General features: G+C 47.1%; 1 protein-coding gene across 11 annotated transcripts in view; it reads right to left on the bottom strand.

Moving 5' to 3' along the window:
- The window catches only part of LOC116948121 (protein Aster-B-like), a 137,942-nt gene that overhangs the window by 61,817 nt on the left and 57,701 nt on the right, over nt 1-18,424 (bottom strand). For 9 of the 11 annotated variants that reach the window (XM_076071251.1, XM_032964506.2, XM_076071250.1 and 6 more), the window contains one exon: nt 4,916-4,942. In XM_076071251.1, coding sequence (XP_075927366.1) covers nt 4,916-4,942 — 27 coding nt within the window. Of the gene's footprint in view, nt 1-4,147; nt 4,373-4,915; nt 4,943-18,424 lie in introns of those variants that run through there. The other 2 variants (XM_076071257.1, XM_076071256.1) reach the window with 1 other exon arrangement.

Consider the following 18,424-nt stretch of genomic DNA (forward strand, 5'->3'; position numbering starts at 1 on the left):
GGTCGGCACAACACCCGGGGGCCACCTTCTCATTTCCCGGCGTGAGCGCGATGCTCACACACGACCGACACCGATGGGCATGTCCAGTATTTAAGGCCAGTAAAATAGCGCCGCGCATCTGGATATAGGTCCCCCCCCCCTCTACTACACGCGCTGCCGGCCTTGAAAGGATGACGGTTGCAAGGAGAAAGACACGAAAGGAGGCAGAGTGGCCCCCCCGAGGTCTTCCGGGAGTGGATGAAACCCACTTAGGCATAGTCCCACATGAAACGTGCATAACATAGCAAGAGACAGCAGCAGCAGACATGTCCTTGTCAATGCAAGGCGTCGTGTCAATACAGCGATGAGTCAAAATTGATTCTCAGTGACTCCCAACCATTCTCATCAGCGAATGCAAATTGTGTGTGTGTGTGTTACGTTGTTGTTGTTTGTTGGGTGCTGTTAGCCATTGCCTCTTTAAATGCAATGTGCCAGTTGAACGCAAGATAGTGTTTGGGTAGGAAATATAACAACAGAGGAAGACAAATACTCCTCTTGGAGGCCTAACAGACTTTTGGGACAAGTGCTGATTGCGAGCACCTATGAAGGCTGGCACGGCAGGGTACACGTTTGGCTACGCACGTAGCCAACCGTGCAAATCAGAGGTGTGGGTGGCCAGCACCATGCCCAACCGCCTTTGTCTTCCCAATGGTGATGTGTTCACACTACACCAGGTTCTTAATTGAGACTGAGTCAACCTAGGGGAGGCCCAGGACCAGTTAAGATAATCGTCACTAGTGCTGCCTGTGAGCAGGAACTGAACTCGAGTTGCCGGGTTCGTGGTGCAGTGCGGTAACCGCTACACTACCGCTCCCCACAATTAGAGAAGATACATATCTTAAACAAAATCGATTCATAGATCAATTGCCTACATCAACTTATGCAAAAGCACAGCTTTCAGGAGACTCGCCCACTTGACTGGCTCACCAAGCTTCTTTTTAAATTGGTATATGATGCTCTGAAGGCATCTATGGCCCATGCATTATGACTTGTGTGGCTTTAGTTACAGGTCTCTCAATTGCCTGTTTACAATACCGGATGTTTGTGCGTTACGGTGACCATGTGATATCATTTACGTCACGTCTAGTTGCTCTACCATGCCCTAATGGTTCGAGCAATTTTCATCGTGCCCTTCATGCCAAACTGTGTTTTTTTCTTTTTTACGCAATGGTTCATTATGTCAACATCTCACTCTGTAGTCCCGTGCCAATGTGAACAGAACCAAACGTTAATTGTGCCCCACTGAATTAATTTAACATGAGCCACGAATTCCAAGCAAGCAACTCGCTTCTTTCAACGAATAATCGTCGATGGTCTTTTTTGCAATGCACAATCTTGTTTTGTTTGTTCTGTGCCATGCGGGAATAACATTTAATCCAAGGGCTGGGATTCAAACGTCAATTTTTTTTTTAGATCGTCGCCAAAACAAGACAAAACCCGCAGTGAAGATATTTTGTGACTGCCTCAGTTATTACAGTGCAATTAAACGCGTGCCATGCCTCAGTACCTTCAGTGCTCGGCGAGGGTTTGGTTTTCTAAAGCAATCTTGAAGGATGCAATTCCTGCAAGCGTCCTGGTACCTGGTGCTGAAATTTAGGCTGGCCTAACGGTTCCTCGAATCTCATTGAAGAATCACAATCAATCAATCAGTTTTGTCTGTTTAACCAGGCGGGTGCTCATTGAGACGCAGCATCTATTTTACCAGGGAGAACCTGTGCTACCTTAAGTTTGAATTAAAACATTTGGGGGGGCGAAATTGACGAGTTTACAGTGAGGGAAAAAAGTATTTGATTCCCTGCTGATTTTGTACGTTTGCCCACTGACAAAGAAATTATCAGTCTATAATTCTAATGGTAGGTTTATTTGAACAGTGAGAGACAGAATAACAACAACAAAATCCAGAAAAAACGCATGTCTAAAATGTTAAAAATTGATTTGCATTTTAATGAGGGAAATAAGTATTTGACCCCTCTGCAAAACATGACTTAGTACTTGGTGGCAAAGCCCTTGTTGGCAATTACAGAGGGCAGACGTTTCTTGTAGTTGGCCACCAGGTTTGCACACATCTCAGGAGGGATTTGTCCCACTCCTCTTTGCAGATCTTCTCCAAGTCATTAAGGTTTCGAGGCTGACGTTTGGCAACTCGAACCTTCAGCTCCCTCCACAGATTTTCTATGGGATTAAGGTCTGGAGACTGGCTAGGCCACTCCAGGAGCTTAATGTGCTTCTTCTTGAGCCACTCCTTTGTTGCCTTGGCCGTGTGTTTTGGGTCATTGTCATGCTTGAATACCCATCCACGACCCATTTTCAATGCCCTGGCTGAGGGAAGGAGGTTCTCACCCAAGATTTGACGGTACATGGCCCCGTCCATCGTCCCTTTGATGCAGTGAAGTTGTCCTGTCCCCTTAGCAGAAAAACACCCCCAAAGCATAATGTTTCCACCTCTATGTTTGACGGTGGGGATGGTGTTCTTGGGGTCATAGGCAGCATTCCTCCTCCTCCAAACACGGCGAGTTGAGTTGATGCCAAAGAGCTCCATTTTGGTCTCATCTGACCACAGCACTTTCACCCAGTTGTCCTCTGAATCATTCAGATGTTCATTGGCAAACTTCAGACGGGCATGTATATGTGCTTTCTTGAGCAGGGAGACCTTGCGGGCGCTGCAGGATTTCAGTCCTTCACGGCGTAGTGTGTTACCAATTGTTTTCTTGTTGACTATGGTCCCAGCTGCCTTGAGATCATTGAAAAGATCCTCCCGTGTAGTTCTGGGCTGATTCCTCACCGTTCTCATGATCAATGCAACTCCACGACGTGAGATCTTGCATGGAGCCTCAGGTCGTGGGAGATTGACAGTTTTTTTGTGTTTCTTCCATTTTCGAATAATCGCACCAACTGTTGTCACCTTCTCACCAAGCTGTTTGGCAATGGTCTTGTAGCCCATTCCAGCCTTGTGTAGGTCTACAATCTTGTCCCTGACATCCTTGGAGAGCTCTTTGGTCTTGGCCATGGTGGAGAGTTTGGAATCTGATTGATTGATTGCTTCTGTGGACAGGTGTCTTTTATACAGGTAACAAGCTGAGATTAGGAGCACTCCCTTTAAGAGTGTGCTCCTAATCTCAGCTCGTTACCTGTATAAAAGACACCTGGGAGCCAGAAATCTTGCTGATTGAGAGGGGGTCAAATACTTATTTCCCTCATTAAAATGCAAATCAATTTATAACATTTTTGACATGCATTTTTCTGGATTTTGTTGTTGTTATTCTGTCACTCACTGTTCAAATAAACCTACCATTAAAATTATAGTCTGACCATTTCTTTGTCAGTGGGCAAACGTACAAAATCAGCAGGGGATCAAATACTGTTTTCCCTCACTGCAGGGTGATTTTGGAACCGGCTGCATGTAAACGTATGCCTTTTAATTAATCCACAGTGCACGAGGGTATTTATCCATAAAATACAGCGATGGTAAGAATCTCCGGCGACTGGGTTGGCCTGCGATTATTTGCGCCCGTGTACCGACGCAGTCCCACACACAAAAATGAATAAATCTGTGATCGTTTTAACTATTTCTGACATTAACACAACATAATGGCGAGCTGAATTAACATGTTTACAAAAATAAGAATTTAAGACATCGCTATAGTGTGGGATATAATGAAGTCCAAAGGCGTTGTCAAATGACATGTTCAATTACATATCAAACAGCCAGTTTCTACAGTGCATCTGGTCTGCCCGTATTGCCACTGTAATTCGGTTAACCGTTAAATTGCTCACCAAGTCAAAATAAACATGCACATGACGTACCCAAGGACACAAATGCAACCTGCAAAGCATTGCACTCGCCACTTGCCGGTGGACGGATGGCCACATTAATTATGAATACAAACAAAAAAAAGCACGGACACGCCACACGCATGCGTACGCACGCACGCACGAGCGTGCACGCACACGTCATATGCCGCATCCTGAAGAAGCAAAGTCCCCGAAATAGACCGTGATATTTTTAGCACAGCTAGCATTGTCATCGGCAGCACACCTTGCATCTCACCGGTGGAAAAGAGAGAAAATACATCGCGAGAAAAAACAAGCATCCTGACCGAGGCATTACCTCAACATTCCCGTGAAGGCAGCGCCGATATTTTGTGATTTTTTTTTACGTGTTTATTGTTGAGCACTGACAGCATTGGTCGGCGCCGAGTAAGCGGAGAGCTACATTATCCGCTTTCCAATAGGATAGCGGGCGAGCACATGACCGCATCAGCTGTTGGGACCCGCTGCATCCCGATTGGCTGCAGCTTGAGGGTGGTTTCCGTGGCGACGGGAGGATAAAGGAGGTGATGCGGAAGGGGCAATGGCGTGGGAGAGAGGGACAGAGAGAGAGACGGCAGGCACGAGGGTGGTTGCTTCGCAAGCAGCTGACCAAACGGGGAGAGCGAACGCAAGTGATACCAAGCGCAGACGTCGTGCGGGGTGGGGGGGGTACGGGGGACGGGGAGTGGGACAGTGAAAGTGAGATTGCGACTGGGAAAATCGGTGAGAGAGAACAAGGGGAGGCGCAATGGGGCGCACAGGAAATGAGTTGCGGAAGGGAAATAGACTGGAGAAGGAGAGTTAAGATCCATTTACATGACCACCACTGGCACGAGCCACTTTTGATGAAATAAGAGCACATGGATGCACATGCATCCATCACGGACTCGAAGGAACTGCATCATGACTGCCGGGCGCTCATGTAAACGGATAAAGGGACACTGACGGAAAGGACAGAGTATTCAATTATGTGCCCAATACTAAAAATAAATGCGGTACGTCAGCATCTCAGTGCCACACCGTGTCGCCAATACACACGTGTACATTCATACGGTAGCTTACTCACCCTATTGTCTCCGTTGACGAGTCAAATCTGCAAAAGAGAAAAAACGCACAAAAGGATGCGTGAGATCATGGATTTTTCCTTACATGAATTCATTCTTTAAAGCTGCCATCCATTTTGCAGTCACGATGCACCTGACCGTACCATCGTGACGGTTTCCTGGCCAGCAGAAGAAAACAAAAGAGCAATCCACAAAAGCCCCAATATTCCTCACCTTGTAGACAAGCACGTTGGCCCTGTGTCTGCGGAATTACAGTGCAACATGACTCGGCAGCGTCATTCATAAAGATGATATCACGGACTTTTTTTCCCTTTAAATTATTTAAAAGCAAAAGTTGGCGGTGCATCTTAATCTTACCCATTGCGGTGACGTAGGTATATGTACATCATCGCAATGGGATGTATGTGTACATCATTTTTTTCCGGCTCCCACAAGGCCATGCGGGAGGGTAGTGTGGCACAGTTTGATGCCAGCTATCCATGCAATGCGGTCATGTCACTGCAATTCCCTACGGTGAGAACAATGTATGTAAAAACAGCAGCGCAATGCCTCTCGAAATAAAATCAACGCTGAACCGCTTGCGTGTTTCGAGATTCAGCGGTGAACGGGACCCACCATGCAACGTGCAGACGTCTCGGAACGGGCAAGGGTTAAATTCCAACGATGTGGCCTGAAATCTGCCATGTGAACCAACACGCTACAATTGTGCTAAGCGTCTAATCTACATGCCACTCAATCCACGTGCCACTCCGACCAAATGTCGCAGTCTACATGCCATTTATATTTACATATGACCCATGTCACATTTACCCATATCATTTTATATAATCAAATTTACCCTAAAACTGGGAGTGCATCTTATTTTCCAATACATCTGTTAATACAGAAATTACAGCAAAAGGTCCGGTGGTGAGATGTTATCTGCCTCGCCTGGTATGCAGGAGGACACGAGTTCGATCCCCAACCTGATGCCTGTATATTTGGAATTCGCAAAGAAACGTGCGTTTAGATATCTTGGCCGCTACTATGATTTCCCATGTATGATGATGATATCAGCCACTTCGATAAGCTATCATGTGTGGCCATGTCACCTCTGAAAAACATCTGATAGCTCAGTGGTAAATAAAATCGTTTATTTTAGTTGAGGAGTTCCAGACCGTGGGGGGCAGAAAAATGAGAGCGGGCGACCCTCCTACTCCGATCAGCATGGTCGGCTACGTACGGTGCGAAATAAGTTCAACATACATACAAAGGAAATGTTCACCGACGACATCGACAAGAGCCTTGATTGCGTGCGAGCAGGATTAAATTGGATCCACACCTGAGCGATCAGGTGTGCAACTTGGTGGCTTTTAACTGAATCGTTTGTCATGTAGACGTCTCCGCAACCAGTTGCGAGCAGTTGCACAACCAGCTGCTTACAGTGGAGACAGACTCGACTTACAACAAGCATCGACCTGCTCGGCGATGCGTAGCTAACGAATTTCATCACACGCACACCCTTGCCAACTACGATTGGTCGATGCAAATCTGCAAATGCGGTTTGATTTATCGGTTGTGCAACTAAACGCTCAGATGTGGACAAAGCAGTGGCAGGTGATAAGTCGGGCGATTTCGAGAGAGCAATTTTGGTTGGGCTGCTGATACACTACGCAGTGGACTCAGGTTTAGGGTTAACAAAGCTTCTTCACACTCTCGTCAAAAAAGCTGAGGACATACCAGCTGGGCAGATAAGTAAGAGTTAAGAGCTATTCGTCTCTTGGGTTGCATCTTCATTTTAGGTGGCTTGGCGGCACATTCAACCGCAATCCACATTCTCAATCGAGGGACACTAATTATTCAACCAAATGCTTAGCCACATTATAATAAACATGCCTTAAGATATGTAACAACAACAATACTCTTGAATATTTATAATTTCTTGCATCAATTTTCGTTCAATAAGCATATGTAATTCCATGGCAAAATGCTGATTTTATATGGACACTATGTAGTCCACATATACAACACATGTCGAATAAAGAAGAAATGTACGACACTTTGTCAATCCAATGCTGGATTAAGGCATTGAGCAACAGGGGGGGTGACTGTATATCAACCACCATATCTGTAATAATTTATGAATCCGTGTACGAATGTGCACAGATGCACATTTCCATATCCTGTGGATAATTATTAAATAACTGTAATATTGTGTAAATCTCCGCTTATGGTTTCTCTAAGTTAACGTACGGCAACCAACATTTTGGAGAAACAGTACCGTGTCATAGTGTCGCTTGGCAAAACTTCCAGCTAAAAGTATTCTCGTTCGTGTAAACCAAAACTTTACAAACTCGTTGTAGAGGAAGTGCAGACTGCACATTGAGCGACCACGTTGTGCAACGAATTACAAGTGTTCCCCAGAAACTGCAGACTCAAGGTGCCTTTGGATAAAGTGCTGAACAGAAGAAGAAAAAAAAGCAGGCGAGCAAGCTTCCACTCGCTCACCTTTTGGAACAATTTTACGTCAAATCAGTCCCGTGGGTCTGGCGCTGCGCGGGTCCGATTTAAGCGAACAATGTGCACGGAGACGATCTCCCCACGTCGACAGAGACGTAAATGCTGGCCGCTGCACAACACGTGGGCCGCGAGCCAGGAGATCATTAAATAAGGAGCACCTGTCTCCGCAGCGACGCCAGAACTCCCAGGAGGCGCGGGAAGGGGCGGATTACGCAACTCACGATGCAACTCGGAGCGCCGGGACAATACCGCAATTAATGCGCGGCCTTAGGAAGTCATTAGGTGCGGCTCGTCCAGTGATGAAAAGCACCTTTGAATACCAGCTACCAGCAGGTAACGACCACAGGTAACAGACCTGCAAATCACCCCCTTGGCTTTCCTATAAGACAGTCACCAGCCATTATGGATATGCAATTGGTGTCACGTGATGTCGAACCATTTGTCAATATACTGACGGATGAAGGCAGCTTCTCTACGCTGCGACAGTCACAGGGGGGATTTAACCACGCCGGTCACAATGGCTTTATGAGAAGGGAGTGGAGGACAGGTGGCGGGCGGGGTTGGAGGGCAGCTCAGGATCGGTTCAGATATCACTCGCTTGTCGATGCAGCACTCTCCTGCCCCACAACCCTAGTGGTTAGATGTTATCTGCCTCACACCTTGGTGGTGAGATGTTGTCTGCCTCACCTGGTATACAGGAGGTCGTGGGTTCGATGCGAACCCTGTATATTTGGAGTTTGCATGTCTCTCTCCCAGTGGTTGCGTGGCTTTTTCTCCGGGTCTTCCAGTTTTTCCCTCCACATTTATAAACATGTGTTTATGGAGTATTTGGTTGCTATACATTTAGACGGGATAAGAAGCCACTATCATTTGTGGCCATGTCGCTTCTGAAAAAAAAGCTATATAACTCAGAGGGCCTTACCTGGTAAACTAAATAAATAAAAAGTGATACTCAAATAAATTCTCAGTACTCGTTGCATTATTCTTACATCACCTCCGATTAGCACAGTCGGCTTCATACAGTGCTAAAGAAGTTCAAAATACATACATCAGAACCCCTGTCCCTGCTTATGGTCACATTGTATATCCTCATGGTGTCATCACAAAGTACTTCAGCTGGCGCGTTGTGTCGCATGCCTTCGCTCGAGAGCTTTGAAGACGGTTGTTAGTGCATATCGTAAATCAGCGACACCCTTAAATGCACTGAACTGTAAGGTGGCCAGAAGATGGTACAGCAAGCGGGTGAGTGGGTGGGTTTTTCTCCTAGTAATCTGGTGCCCTCCCAACATTAAAAACGCTCCTAAAAAGGAATTGGCCAAACATCCCGACGCAGCACTCTCCTGAAAGTCTTGCGACTCAGTGAGGCTTACCTGGAATATTAAATTACACTCTACAACATTACTAGAAAGAAATGGTCGACCACATTGCAAACACGTTCACAGGCATTAGTCGGCTTTTATTTGTGACACCTAACTCAAACATGTTTAACCACCCATGTAAGTCTTCTTCTTTCGTACGGCTGCTGATATAGATACGGAGCAATAATTACCATTCACATTTAGGTGGTCAAGCCAGATAACCGTATCAGAAGTAGCGGAGCGTATCACTGTGATGCCTCCTTCTTATTTGTGAATCGGGCATTGCATTATTATACGATGTACAGTCTGTTCTGGATGACCACAGTTGCACGCTACTGGAGAGTTTTTAAGTTTCCATTTGTGCATCAGGTATCCACATCTGCCATGGTTTGTGCGGGTGCAGCTTAGAGTAGACCATGATGAGCACACTCATCCTGCAAAATATAGATTTGTTGGGTAGCCGAGTGTTGCATTTCCTTGCCTCTGGGCTTAGGCATTCTGTGAAAAATCGCCGTGATCATCATGTTCATATCAATGGCGCTAACCCGAGTGATGATGGGTGATGTCCAGCCCGACCACGATGAACCTGCTGTTGAGGCCACCGACCATGTACATGTGCAGTCCCTTTTGTCTATCCACTGCTGGATGAGGGCCTCTGCACACCTTCCTAGATCTTAGATCGAATGGGATTGGGCACATTCCGATTCATAGGTAGACTGATCCATGCCATATCCCCAGCCATCACTTACTGGAATACTCCTCGCGTAAACCCCGCCGTGGCTATTCACCGGTGCACTGGAGAATTACTTATCTCATCCATTGTTGCAATAATTATGAGCGGACAACAATTAGCACGTATGCATAAAACATAACCCTCTTAACTTGCCACATGGTCTATTAGTCTTTCATTTTTCATTATCGTAATTGAATTTTATTTTTTTCGCTTTCCTTCCTGTTTCTTTCCGCCGCTCGTGATGCTGCGTCTCGCCAAGTCGCCCCGGCCGCTCTTTTCCCACCCCCCCCCCCCAGCGTGGCCCCCTGTTTTTTTTTTCTCGTACCATTGCCTTCACTCCCCACAGCCTCCAACCATGCGTCCCCAGCCGCTACCCCCCACCCGACATGCCACCGCTATCTCCCTTCCGCCACAGCCCTCCGTCAAACTACTGACGCCCCTCGGCACCCCGCACAGCTACTGCCCGACCGCACCGGGACCCAGCGCGCCTGACCCCCATCTGCCCTTCCTCACAACCCTTCTTCCCCTTGCTCCGAGATCCATTAGATACGAGTGCCACCTCTCAACCCATGCCTCCATAATGGTTGTTGAAAGCTTTCTGTCCTCTTTAATCCAGGGGGCTAAACGAGCATGCCTGCATGATCCGCTGACAGTTTTCCCAGTACACTTTCATGGGCATTTTTTTATGTGCCAAAATTAAAAAAACATGAACTTTTTTTTCTTTCCAAAACGCAACACGGGCCACCAGCCGTGGTCTTGTTAGCAATTTCCCAGCGTTCACTGAGGCTGCGTGGCCAGCATTGCATTGCTTTTAGGGGGCACGGCAGTGTCGAAAAGTTCATGATTATATGGGGAGATGGGTGGCTAACCCTGTGACCACCTGCATGAACTGCAGTGGCTCTGGCTGGGCCACGGTCCTTCAGGTCAGGTGTCCCCCACACACCCCCCCCCCCAAGTAAGAGGGAGCTCCTGCGGGTTGCATAGGAGGCACTCGAGATCTATTGAAAGAGGACATCAATGACCGATAAGGATGACGCCGCCCAAACATCGCCGCCATCGCTTCTTTCCTCTTGCCAGGTCAAGTAGTTGCTGTACAGCCACATGCCGATCTCCCCGTTGCATGTATGTATAATGAACTTCTGTCGCACCATACGTAGCCAAATGTGCTAATCGGAAGTGCGGATGTTCTGTTCTTAACGTCTCCTGGTTATAGAATGTTACATACACGGTATGAATGTGTGCCCCCCCCCCCCACATGTTACAACTCCCCCCCACCAACTATTAAAACATTTAACATTTCCTAGAATCACCACTGGTATAGTGTCTGTGCATGGTTAGGAATCCCTGGTCATGCCCTCACTTTGAAGGGATGAAAAATCAAACCCCGTCACTTTAATGTGGACTAATGCATCTCAACGGACCAACGCTTGGTCAAATAATGGGCAGTAACTTTATAAAATGTAGATAATTAAATCCTAAGAGGTGCACTAAAAAATGCACAGTACAAACACAAGCACTCTATTCTAGATTTGAAGCTTTCGTGACTGCAAGGATTCATACTTTTTGTTTTTTTCGGTAAAGTCACGTAGGTAAAATAAAATAAAAGCACTGTATGTTTACTGCAAAAGTAATAAATAATTTATTCATGGATTCATATTGATTATTTAGCCCATAATACCTGCGTCAAATTGCCTTGCGATGTAATCACTGTTTTTAGATTTGCACAAAAGAGACGAAGATACCACCCTGCTATTAATTGCTCATGCCACTGCGGGCGTAAGTGTCTCCGCTCGAGAGATCTGTCGACTACATTTATTTGGCCTACTCTACGACGAATGAAATACCCAGACCGTAATGGTGACCGTAATTTGTGAAATGTTGAGATCGTTTCATTGGCAGAGCAGAAGTTGGGGGGGGGGTGAGGGGCTAACTTGTGTTACTCTGTTTTTAATATTTAAAAACCAAACACTGGCTCAACCCCACTCTCCAGGAGGCTTTAATGTGAGAATGCAGGAGAGGAGACAAACGAGAGCTCCGTTACAGATTAACCTCCATTCAAGTTATATATAGAGCACGTGCTTCTCAAATGGGAATTACTGGTTAAAGCACGGTCGTGCACAGGAGCACGCACGCACGCACACGTCAACTCTCCCGTGTGTGTCCCCGCTCGCCCTTCAGCCAATCAATGCTGCGCACGGCCAGCGTCGGGGTGCGCTCGGGCTTAGCCCGGGGCGCCGGCAGCCATGGTGAATCCACGGCAGCGTCGCGCATTCCACCGAGTTCCACCGCTGTTATTAACCAGGCGTCGTGATACAGTACCGTGCGTCTCAATCGGGCTCAGTACAACTGGGGGCAAATCGCTTCCACAGAAGAATCCAAGAAGATCTGTCCCAATTCAATAATAGTTTTGGTTGGTAGATTTACGTTCACGAATTAGGAAAATTGTGATTCAGGGTCGTTCTTATAGCCTCTTTTACTTTGTATGTACAGCCCATTGTCAATCCACCGCTGGATGAAGGCTTCCACAGCCGTGGAGGATGTTTGATCATATTCCGTCCCGCTGGTCAGTGCGAGAACTGGTTCAGACATGACTCGCAAGTGAAGTTAGCCATGGCCGGGAATTGAACTCGGCTCACCGGGTTCACAGTGCAGCAAACCAAGCACTCTTTCCATGGCGCCCCTTAATTATATTACCCGCTTGTACAGTTTGACTCACGCCACCAGCAATGCGTGTAAAGAGACCGTGAGAGTCGACATGGTTTGTTCTTTAAAGCGACGCATCCTTACTCAGCCTACGAGCGACGCACAGGAGCGGCTCCACGTGTTTGTTTTGGCCCGTTCGATCATCGTCTCTCACAACAGATCCAGTTGCACCTCCTCCTAGGCACGACACAACACTGGATTAAAACGCTTTAATATTTAATTTCAACTCTGAGAGTGGAAAAAAATGTGTTCCTGGCACTTTCGTCCGGTTAAACACAACAGCGCCGCAAACACACAGCGTGGCGGTGGGGAGGGAGGGCAAAGGGGCCTTGGCAAGCAGTCGAACGGTCCAGGAGGATTTTTGTGCACGTCAGCGAGTGGAGGGGGTTATGGGAGGATGGATAGGGTGGGGGGCGGGGGTGGTGAAACGGGCCTAAATGCAAGCAGGCGTCAATAGAGGGCATTACTGGGATAAAGCTTCGGAAAAAGCACGCAGTCATTTACTGCAGACAACCCAGAAACCGCAACAGGCGAGCAGCGAATGGAGACGCGTGTACAGAGGAAGCTGCTCAAAACCAGCCTGCATCAGCGATGTGTCGGGCGGCACTGGACCTTTCATGCCCTTCCGTTCCTTTCCATTAGTTTGCGCCCAGGTCTTTTAAAGCTGCCCAGCGTGGCGAGCCCACTCAGCCCCGTGCTCGTAACGGATGGGCGTAACGTAAAATAGATACACGGCATCTGCCGCACATGCGAACACTTCTGTGGTCTTGGCTTACACAATTTGTTAGGCTATTTATAGACGCCTTTGTTGTGCCTTCCAGTGGTGGTCTGTTTAAAACAAACCTCCCCATGTAAACATTGTGTGCAAACCCAAATGGCTTATAAAGACCCAGGTGTTATGACCATTTACAATTTGTAAAGGTTTTAAATCCTTGTGCAGCAATTTAATTTCTCGGCAAGTTTATTCATCAAGTGTGACCACAGTACGAGTGATTAAACAGCTAAAACGCAGTAAGCCGAGTGGAAAAATCACACAAGGTGGGGCAAACGTGGGTACAGCAACACCTCTTGCAACTAACTCATCTGGTTAGCGTACATGAGTAGTCAACGTACCCCCAGGGTGGTGGCATGGCCCAGTGCCACTTGTTCATTCTTAACGAGTTCGTGCTGCCTTATGTGCTGGGTGTCATGGTCCAAATGTGCCAAAAATCGGGGAAAAAATAAGTAGCAAATTACTACACAACTTGGGATTTCACGTAGCAACATTGCTCCCTACTATGAAACTCCTGCAAAATGTGTCCGTGAATTACAGCGCTTCTGTGATTACCTGCGCTATAGGAATAGCACGAATACCATACGTACAAAATTATTATATCTGTTGTGGGAGGCAGGCCCTTTTCTTGCAATGGGAGAGTATTGATCCATGACTACCCCTACCTTGGAATTGATCTCACGGGGATATTATGGGGTCTTTTGCAAGCGTAAGCTACTTTTCTTCTTCTTTCCCGAAGCACCGGACAACAGCAGTTAGACAAAGTAGTTACGATCCTTCACGTTCAACCAATGATTATCATCAACAGATTTCAGCTCAACAGAAGTAAGCCTAATAAAATACAAAAATATACCATAATATAGAGGTGGCTGGCGGTTCACGGGTCAGCACACTGGGCCAGCATTGCTAAGATCCTGGGTTCGAATCCAGGCAGCCGCTCTTGATTAAACTGTGTAAACAAGCGCAGTAAGTTGACGGTATCAACACAGTCACCAATGACTGCACAAAAACAAAAAAAAACCCACATCAGATGACATTTGTACTCTTTCCACCTTTGGCTGAAATCCAGTCTGAAGTCTACAAATTTTGTTTAAATGCCATACAGTGGCGATCATTTCTCATGGCGAGGAAAACGATCCTTAGTGCGTGGGGGGGTGGGGGAAAGACCACTTGAAGGAAAAGTCAGAAAAAAGTTACGTGAAATTTCCTTCCGCAAGTCGTTGCCTAAGACACGGGGAATGGCCTGCCCCCCCGCGACAGATCGCCGTGTTGATACTTTGTCTCACGACAAGACACCGACAGTACAAGTGTAACAAACATTTGAGATTTAAAGCAAAGGGAGCACTCACTCATAGACTTCATTAACAATACCGCAATAACAGCCGTGCGCTAACTGCACAGCTGTGTTCGCAAAGCAACGTGCTGGGGACGACGGCCTCGGCTACGATTATCGAGCTATGTTTGGCAGAAACGGGAAGCCCGCAATCGCTCTCGCATCGCGTTACACGCGGCTCTAGGTTCACGCAGAAATTTCACTCTTAGTTTCTCGCGGCGCTATTAATTGGCGCTATTTTTAAGGGCTCTGCAATTTGATACAAGGCCTTTGGGCATCGATATCGATGAATGTCAAATTTCCTGCCATGGGACAAGGGCTATCGCGGGGGAAATTAAATTGATCCACTTCAGGGCCTAAAAGGAGTACAAAGCTTTAAAAGCAGCATAACTCAAGCTAATTATTAATTTCGCGACAGAATTGTCCGAATTGAATTTCAAAACATTTGCAGGTGATTCTCACATGGAATGACGCGTCAATTGAGGGGATTTTTCTATCTACGTGACTTTACTGAAAGAACCAAAGAATATGGGATACCACTCATGAATCTACATATAATGGTCCGTAACCTATTATAAATTGTGAGTACATTTGGTATATTGAACCTTTCTTACCACGCAAGGATATTAAGAAGGCAGCATGGTTCACAGAGGAGTATAGCGTAGCCTGCAGCAGTTTCATACTCTTGCCAATGGCGGCTTCAACCAATTCAGTGATTTGCATGTAATTTGCTAATTTGACAAAGTTGGACCGTGGCAAGAGCACACACGGCCTATTCGGGTTTCAATTTCGTCAGAGGACCTTTAACATCCACTATGAAGCATTCGGGCACAGTATTTTTTGGTTAAGACTCTCGCAGTATTTACCAGGGCGGCCGCTGGGCTCGAACTGCGAACCTCTGCAACGAGCAGAAAAAAGAAACGTGCCGCTGGTTGGACGTGTCACAGCCTCAACCTATCTGCTGTAATGCTTCCAAGAGGCCGTCTTGTAATACCTGGCAGTCTCACACACGACGACAATCTGCACCATCTACCAGCAGCACGTCTGTAATGCTGGATTGCAGGTTTGTGCCAACATATCTGATACAACGGATTTATGTAACATATTTGTATAATAAGCGGCTAATCTGTATGTGTGGTTGTCTAGAAAACTCCAAGAACTTGCCACCAATTTCAATGAATGAGGCGTCATTTGAACGCCCAAGAAAAGTAGTTTATGCATATTAGGTCAATCACAACATTTATATTTTAAAAATACCCTTCGGCCAATAATTAATTCGGTGCATCAGCCATGGTGCTGCTTATCCACTCTACCGTTTGTAAAAATCAAGTGGCGTGACCCCGTTTAAAAATCATGCAACGGATAGGTGTGCACAGCTGGGAAGGTGTATGGCAGGTAACGGGGTGGAGGGAGCTTTAGAATATCAACGGGCCTCCCACCATGTCGTATAAAGGGACCGGTGATGAGAGTCAGGTGGGTGGGGAATGTTTGATAGGTCAGGTGAGTGTTATGTATCACGCAATCCAGTCCGTAGGTCAGGCTAGCTTTCTAGTTATACATTGAAGAGTTTGCACACGGTATGCCCACATTCAGTAAAACAAGTCAAGGTAATTTCCTGCTCAAATGAGTACTGAGGCGGTGTTCATCTCCTGTTGACAGCCCTGAACAAGCGGCGGAAATTCCATTCATATGGCGGGGAAAAAAATCTATCAATAAGACAGCCAACTTTTTAATTCCCCACAAGCTGATTGTATCGACCCCGGAGAGATGATGGTCGGAGTCAACCCCCAACGAGGATTTGAACTCACAATGTTCCAATTGCAAACAGCTCGCTCTACTGCTGAGTCAGGCACCTGGCCATGTTAAGGCTTAAAAGGCTGCTGGAGCAAGGATACATTGACAAATAAGTGGTTGGGATATGTTGGCCAACACCGCGCCTGGCACCAGCTACTCATTCAAAGCGCAGTCGAACTAGTGGAGGCCCAGGACTTGTTCAGATATCACTCGTCACTGATGTTAGGCCATGGCTGAGAATCAAACTCAGATTGCTGGTTTAACAGCATAAAGAGTTCACCGCTATGTCACTGCTCCCCAAAAAACAAAGACACATGCACACTTGCACACACAAAGATAAAAGACAAAGATCCACCATATAGCCTTAACAGACTGTAGGGGCAAGTGCTGTTAGCGAGCACCTATGAAGGCCGGTAACGGTACACCAGGGAATGGGTGGCCAGTACCACGCCCGGCCGCCTTTGTCTCTCAAGTGGCAATGTTTACATACCGCACCATGTACTCATTTGAGGCTGAGTCGACCTAGGGGAGACCCGGTTCAGATAATCGTCACTGGTGTTGGCCGTGAGCGGAATCGAACCCGTGTCGCCGGGTGCATAGCGCAGCGCGCTAACCGCTACACTATCGCTCCCCACACACACACATACGCAAGCATTGTTATTAAGTGTATTAGAACCTGCATCGATATGATCGCCGGTGAAAAAAGTGGAAAAATCGGCGAAGTGGCAGGCATACCTACCAACTGCAGCACTCACTCCCTCCTATTTTGGCGAGCGACACAGGACACGGCCCCAACGTGCGCACGCACGCACAACACTACGCACAACACTCAAACAGCTGAGATGTGCGGTGACTCAAACATCCGGTGTGACTTATGCGTAGCTATGATTAAAATGGACGTAGGTCACGCTGGACAGGACGAGGAGGGCGGACTCATGTGGCTGATGGTGAACGGGGTCTTCTAAGCATCTGCGTTTAGCGTTACTTCATTAATTCCTTCCTTTTGGACGCAACAATGCAATCGCTTACTCCTATGCCAGAGCCACCGACAACGCCGCCAGCGGAATTACTACGGATAACAAAACACAAATTCAGCCAATTGCGTCACCGCGCAAAGCAATCTGACCACTTCAACCCAACAGGCGAGCCTTCTCGATAAACTCCTATTCCGACTGTTACTACAGTGTGGAAGGGCAAACGTCTTTAGTTTTGTTTTCTTTCACGGAAATCAGCTGCTTCCTGCATAAACCGTCAGTCCGTAAAATGCCCACAATACAGCGGAGTGCCAACGTGAGTTCATACAAAGGAAAAGTAACAAACAATATTTTATCAACTAAAAGGAATCAAGGCCCACCCCCCTCCCTCCCCCCATTTGCAGTCTGTTGTCCGATAATGCCGCGTGTTTTCATAACGCGAATTGGGAAACAACGCGATGATTGTATTCGGAACACTTTTGTTATAACGCGGATGCAAATCGGATATAACGCGATCGTATGAACGGAACTACGTTCGCGCAAGTAGGAATAAGCGGTCGTACGTCTGGCTCGGCGTAGCATCGCACAAGGCGGGATGCTGCTGGATGCTTCTACACGCTACCCACACGCCTCAGTCTTTGTGCAGCCTGCATACGCATCTCACGTGTTATTGCGGACTGTGCTTTAACCCTATATTAAAGATTCTTTATTAAAACGCAATTTTTTCCGCAACACGTTGCTCTTCGGGAACGCTACGACTTCCGAATGAGAGAACAGACTGTGCTAAAACATCTTCGAGCCCCATCACATTGTGCAGCACTGGGTTAAAACCGTCTGTGTGCACACCACGCCGCACGCACACAGGGCTGGCACGTGCGGCCTCACTTGGCTACCCAGAAAAGTTCATCAACCCCTTAGTTCACAGCCGCTAAATTATAAACAAACTCGGTAATTTATTAGCGTGAAATAGCAAACATCTCGATACGCCGCCGGTGCGATGCAACACTTTCGTCCCGTTTGTTTGTTCTCGGAGAAACGTGACCCCCCCCCCACCAAGATCATACGGCGAATGTTGGGGACACAGCTGTACCTTTAGACACCTGAGGACAGCTAAGCGCCATTAGTGGTGAGTCCCCACGAGCTTCCAATTCCTCCACGCATAGTGAGGCTTTATTATTAAACATAACACGACCGGTTCGCGGTGTGACGTGTGCGTTCACAAACCACTTCCTTGCTTTACATGTCACTTTCATATGCTGAATATATTTTTTCAACACTTGTCCACAGTTGAACTCCAGCCTAAACAGAGCAGTGAGCCTTCCTACAGTTCCACCCGAGGGGATGC

The sequence above is a fragment of the Petromyzon marinus genome, chromosome 32 (assembly GCF_048934315.1).
Source record: "Petromyzon marinus isolate PM22_M1 ecotype Great Lakes invasive population chromosome 32, UKy_Petmar_22M1.pri1.0, whole genome shotgun sequence".
In the NCBI taxonomy this organism is placed as follows: Eukaryota; Metazoa; Chordata; class Hyperoartia; order Petromyzontiformes; family Petromyzontidae; genus Petromyzon; species Petromyzon marinus.